The sequence below is a fragment of the Anopheles marshallii genome, chromosome 2 (assembly GCF_943734725.1).
Source record: "Anopheles marshallii chromosome 2, idAnoMarsDA_429_01, whole genome shotgun sequence".
Classification (NCBI taxonomy): Eukaryota; Metazoa; Arthropoda; class Insecta; order Diptera; family Culicidae; genus Anopheles; species Anopheles marshallii.
The window spans coordinates 72,577,218-72,582,809 of NC_071326.1; the positions used below are offsets into that span (position 1 = coordinate 72,577,218).

Below are 5,592 nucleotides of genomic sequence, written 5' to 3' on the forward strand. Positions count from 1 at the left end.
TCAAGCAACAACGCTCTTCTTAGGTACGATTAGTGTTCAACGTCTTCGAACCCCCCACATCCCACTGCTACATCAAGAAGAGATGCAAATCACAAACACAAGATCAACCGCCGGGCAAGGTTTTAATAGGGTTGCTCTCGCGCCGTCTTTAAAGGCGCAACATCAACAACACGCTCGCGATCAGCGAACACGATTCAGTCGGTAAGCTCAACGCGTGTAAAGCGGACGCCACTTATCCTTCGGTCGTTGTCCAGCGTTCTGACGGTCCATTTTGTTTTGCGTTAAGCCGCATCACATCCGCGTCGTGCTGTGTGCTGTGTGTGGGCAGACTAGTGACTGACTGTACCGAAAATGGAGCCCAAATCTGTCGCGATCGTCTGCCTGTGTTTGATTGCCGTCGGTTTCGGCAGTGTAATGGCGGATGTTTCTCACATCGGTAAGTGGCGATTGTTAGGGAATGGGTTAATATTAAGCTTCCTTTTGCCAGGTTTATTCCCAAACAGCGCTTGACAAGCTGATCGTAGTCTCCGATTAAATCGTAGCGGAAGCACAGCAATTGCATCTTTTCGATCGCAACACACACACACGACAAAGGTGTGACTCAACATTTGCTGTTGTCGCTGACGAGTTTCAAGTGCTAAATGGGAAGAGAATCATGTTCGCCCGTGTCACACACGGAGATCAAGAATGATTTGTTTTGCAGTTGTGCAAAAGTAATACGCTTGCCCACGGTCGGACACACAACTAATCTGCATAACTGTGCGATAATTGTTTCACAAGCAGTTGTAAGCTGGTAATAACAATTTCAACATGATATCATACGCTGTGAACAACCTTTTGATTTATTGCAAAACGATTCGCCGTTTGACCCATCGCCCATTAAGGGCACACGCGGAGCGATCGTCCAGCTAGGCAAAAGAACTTTAATAACATAATCATGGGCGATAAGGAAAACAAAGAAATCCGACTGAGACCAGGCTAACCGGTTTGTTTTTCTGCACAGTTCTTGCGCGATTGTCGCACACGATCTGCAATGTTGAGCTTCAGCTCGTTGATGTGTGCTATCCTACGACGGGTTTAATCGGATTTGTTTACGGCGACGGTTTCGCGACGGTTACACTTGGCCTTGATGTTTTTGAGTGGCTGAATGCTCCAGGGGCTCCGGTTGGAACCGGTTCCGGTGTTGCCTTTCTGTCCATTTCGGTCCCAGATGACTTGAGGACTTTTTCATTGTTTTGCTGTTGAAACTCTCACGAGGCAATGGACAGCAGTCCGTTTCATAACGGGACGGTGTTTGATTTGATGGTTCCTGGGGCCACGCGAGTTAATGATTAATCGGTGTTTGGCTATCGACTTTAAATGGGGGTTCGAACGGGGTACAGGTCACACGAGGAGTCAAGGAAAGACCCGGAGGCTTTTCGGACTTTTAAGTGTATGTTATTACGAAGTGTTAACTGTATTGTCGTTAAGTTTTTTTGAAACGCTTTTGGAGAGTGTGTTTATCCTTCGCCCAATTATATTCTTCAAGAGATCGGGGTTTCTTATTAGACAATGCAACCGTCATCTATTTTTGGTTTCGATGACTCATTGGTCGCTAATTTATTTTTTGATTCGGATTTTTATTTGGATGACACAAGTATAAGCCTAGACGAGAAGAAGGATCTTACCTGGGTGATTTAATCGTGATACCAATCAATCAAACATTTATCTTATTGTAAAGAGAATCTGTTTGGGTTTGTGTTGATTGATAAGCCACGGATAGCCAGTGAGTGATGAATAGGTGAACATGATTAAAGGAAACCATCTTAGGTTGGGACAAAACAATCCATTATTCTTGTAATATATTTATACGTATACAAGCTTCGTATTTTAGTTATAGATTCGTGTGTCTTGATGGTTTTCGCAATGCGCAGATACGATAGGTAAACACTTCGGACTAGGACGTTTGAATTGTATCATGCTTGTATTAAAATTTCTCATTATACTTCCCGGAAATTATGTTAGCTCAACACACTTTCACCAGGATCAGCCGTCGTTAATGTTGTTGTTAAAATATTAAAGAGACTTTGAAACATGAGAGTTTCTTTCGTCTCTACAGCCGTCGTTAATGAACCAATTGTTGATACTAACAGTGAAATATATTGGATGGTTTTAATATGGAACCAACTCATAATGATGAATTTTCATCCCATTCCACCAAGAATCGGGTTTTAGCTAGCATGGAATCAACTCATAATAATTGATTTATATCCGGTCCCTCCAAAACGCACAGAATAACCTTCGTTGTCATGTTATCTTGCTGGAAGTTTGTGAAATCGTTTAGAGATGCAGTCTAAAAAATGGAATATATGTAGGATATAGATTATTCCGAAGTGGACAATCAATGGCAAACGAGGGGAGCTTCAGAAACGAAGGAGCTCAATATAATAGTTTAGACGAAGTATCAAATGCCGCTAATACACTCAGTACATGGTCTAAACGTCTCAATCCAGTGAGAGTGAGATCATAACAGGGAATGTACGAGTGCAGTGGAGTCCATTCAGTCCAGAAGGACCGAAGCAATGATGATTGCATAATAGTTCACATATAATCATCATAACAATTGAATGTAGAACAGCTTACATGAAATGTCTCAAAGGGTTTAAACCCAATTACGTTCTAAGCTCTCTATACGATCTCTATATATCTTAGCTAAGTGAGAGCTGATCAGCCATAAAGGGTCCTCCAATATGAGTGAATAGAAATTTCTTCGGAAATTCATTTAAATACCCCAAGTTACTTCCGCACCCTGCCGATAGGGGTTAAGAAAGTAAGACCTACTCACCAAGCCCTTGAGTCATGTCCAGAAAAAAAAATATAGAGGTAGCAGATATTCAGTACACTAGCACCAGATGCTCTTCAATACTTAGACACCCAAGCTCTTTCGAGAAGGGTTTAACATCTCTTAATATGGCATCGTTAGTTCCTGGATGAAGAAGAATTACTCGTTAACATGTGCTTAAACTTAGCGACATCCTGCAGGCGTAGTATCTTTAGTAGCCTAGTAGTTTATTCCTTCGTGGAAATTCGTGTTTAGTACCCTGGAAGTCCTGGATCCAACCGAAAGCAACAAAAAAAATGGATGGCTTTACATATTTCTGATATTTCCTCACCATTTCTTTACCAAAATATCGTTCATTATTATCGTAAAGAGCTAAAAGAACATCTCTTGAAGATTGTATTAATAGTAAAAGTCCTTCAATAGAAGATTGATCGACTGTATTATGTGGCCATTTAGCGCAGGTTAGCATCTTCCAGGTCTCCCCAATCGGAGAATGAGCTAAGCACCGGCTGATGGTAGAACACCACATAATAATCACACGAAAGCGGCACATAACTCATTGCACCCCGTGCACCGCTAAATCCTACTTACGCCGTGATTGATTTCAATTGATTGACTCCTACCGTTTCATCTTATAATCAGCTACGGCACCATCGGCATCATAACCTTCCCATCTGCTCACACTCAATCACTTGCCGATGGGTGCGATAAGCGATCGGCACAACCGTTTGCCTGGTCTGATGACGATGGGTAATGCATGTAATCATCGGTACAGGGACGTAGCTTTCGTAGTGACTTTGTGCGGCGATAAATCGTACCGCTTGAAGGCCACATTTTCTGTCCGAGGACAATAACGAATAGAATGGAAACTATTATTTCCGGGTTGGTCGTTGATGTCTTTGTTGTTTTTTTTTATTCATCGTTTCACTTTGTATCTCTTTTTGATTTCCTCTCGTTAGCTCCCGAAGCGCTAGAAAATCCTGTGACGGATGTGTGCCTGTCCTGCATCTGTGAGGCATCGTCCGGTTGCGATGCGTCGCTGCGGTGCAATGGCGACGTGTGCGGTATGTTCCGCATTACCTGGGCGTACTGGGCCGATGCCGGCAAGCCCGTCCAGCAGGGCGATTCACCCGACTCCCAGAATGGTAGGTAGCAATCGATCAGAGATGGGCTTTTAGGGGCAAATACTCATTGAACTGTGTGTTTTGCAGCCTATCCGAACTGTGCCAACGAACCGTACTGTGCGGCGCGAACTGTCCAGGGATATATGAGAAAGTTCGGCCAGGTAAGATCGATCAAACAATAGTGCTAAGAGTGTTCATTAACGTGCGACGCTACTCCCACCAGGACTGTAATGGTGACGGTACGATCGATTGCTTCGATCACGCGATCATCCACAAGCTTGGAGGCTACAACTGCAAGAACCAGGTGCCGATCGTCTACCAGACCAAGGTCGACGAATGCATCCAGCGTAAGGCCGCCGAGTATGGAGCCGCCCGCCAATAGGGATGGCCACTATTCACCGTTTCTTTTATTTATGACATAGATTTAAAACAATGCAGCTCCTCGCTGTTATCGCAAGCACAGGACGATTTGAATAAATAATATCGAAAAAAAGCGAAGATTTTTCCCAACAAAAAAACACAATAATTAACGCAAAGAACAACGAATGAGAGTTTGTTTTTTATGACTTTAACATACCTTTATTTGTCAAAAGCTATTGTGGCTTTCCTTTTAGTTTTGTTCTGTTCTGTCCTGTTGGCGGTAATAGTTATACGGGAAGGTTTTTTGTTGTTCGTTTTTGGAGCAACCACTACTCGCAATTTATTTTAAAAATAACGTATCCTCAAGAATTAAAAAACCAACAAACTACCTTTGCCTTCCTTTCGAGCTTCTTGTTGCACGTTTGATGCGGATTCTTGCCTGCACGAATTACGAACCTCCTAATCGTCTTCAGTCGTCGTCCTTACCCACTCATAGTACATGCGCACAAAATAATACCAAACCAGTTAAAACTAACTTTCGATCGTAGGATTGGGTGAAGATCGTCATAAGCGTATGCATCGATTGTTTGGTTTTGTTAGACGGAACAGGAATATTTCATACGGTCTAACTTAGATTTTGATAAACGAGCGCCCTAAGGTATGCAATACGCACTTCACCTTGAAAGCAAGAAGTCATATCAACGAACGAATTGCATACTTTCGGGCGGTTTTATTTCAACGACATAAGACCGCCTGCTTGGATTTTGCTCATTTTTCCTTCTTCTTTTCTAGTTTTTCTGGAAGAAGCTTTTGGAAGAAGCAACCGAAATGTGTTTTGTTCCTCTAAAGTACAAATAATACTGTAAATTTGGATTGCTCTTAATCACGCTAAGAAGCTTGTGGAAAAACAACTAATAGTACAAATCCTTCCCCAGTTTTCGATCTTCTAAATGAAAATTTTTAGTACCTACTTAGGATATTCCATTTCAACCTTCTACGCCCTTTCTGTCCCCATCTGCCGTTGCATTTATGCTCTGATTTGTGTTCTTTAGTAAGGAGGTAGCTTTTCCTGTGTTTTCCTCCGCGTTCGGCGAGAACCTCACCGCTACTTGTTATCTGCCTATTTCTAACCTTTACGTGTGTTTGGAGTGAAGTTTTGTGACAGTTAGTTACGCCTCGTTAGAAGAGTGATTAGTAGTGTGTGTTAGGAAGAGTAAACTAAATCGTATCGTGTCATGCTTTTTGAACGAGTCACGGTGAATTTCGTAATAATCCACCGCATCCAAA

The 5,592-nt window shown here is 42.5% G+C and overlaps 1 protein-coding gene across 1 annotated transcript; it reads left to right on the top strand.

Moving 5' to 3' along the window:
* Positions 1-351: 351 nt before the first annotated feature.
* LOC128709684 (lysozyme-like) lies at positions 352-4,327 on the top strand. The gene is made up of 4 exons (XM_053804694.1): positions 352-436; positions 3,781-3,966; positions 4,033-4,106; positions 4,169-4,327. Exons 1-4 carry the CDS (start codon positions 352-354, stop codon positions 4,325-4,327), a joined length of 504 nt encoding a protein of 167 aa, XP_053660669.1.
* Positions 4,328-5,592: the final 1,265 nt, after the last annotated feature.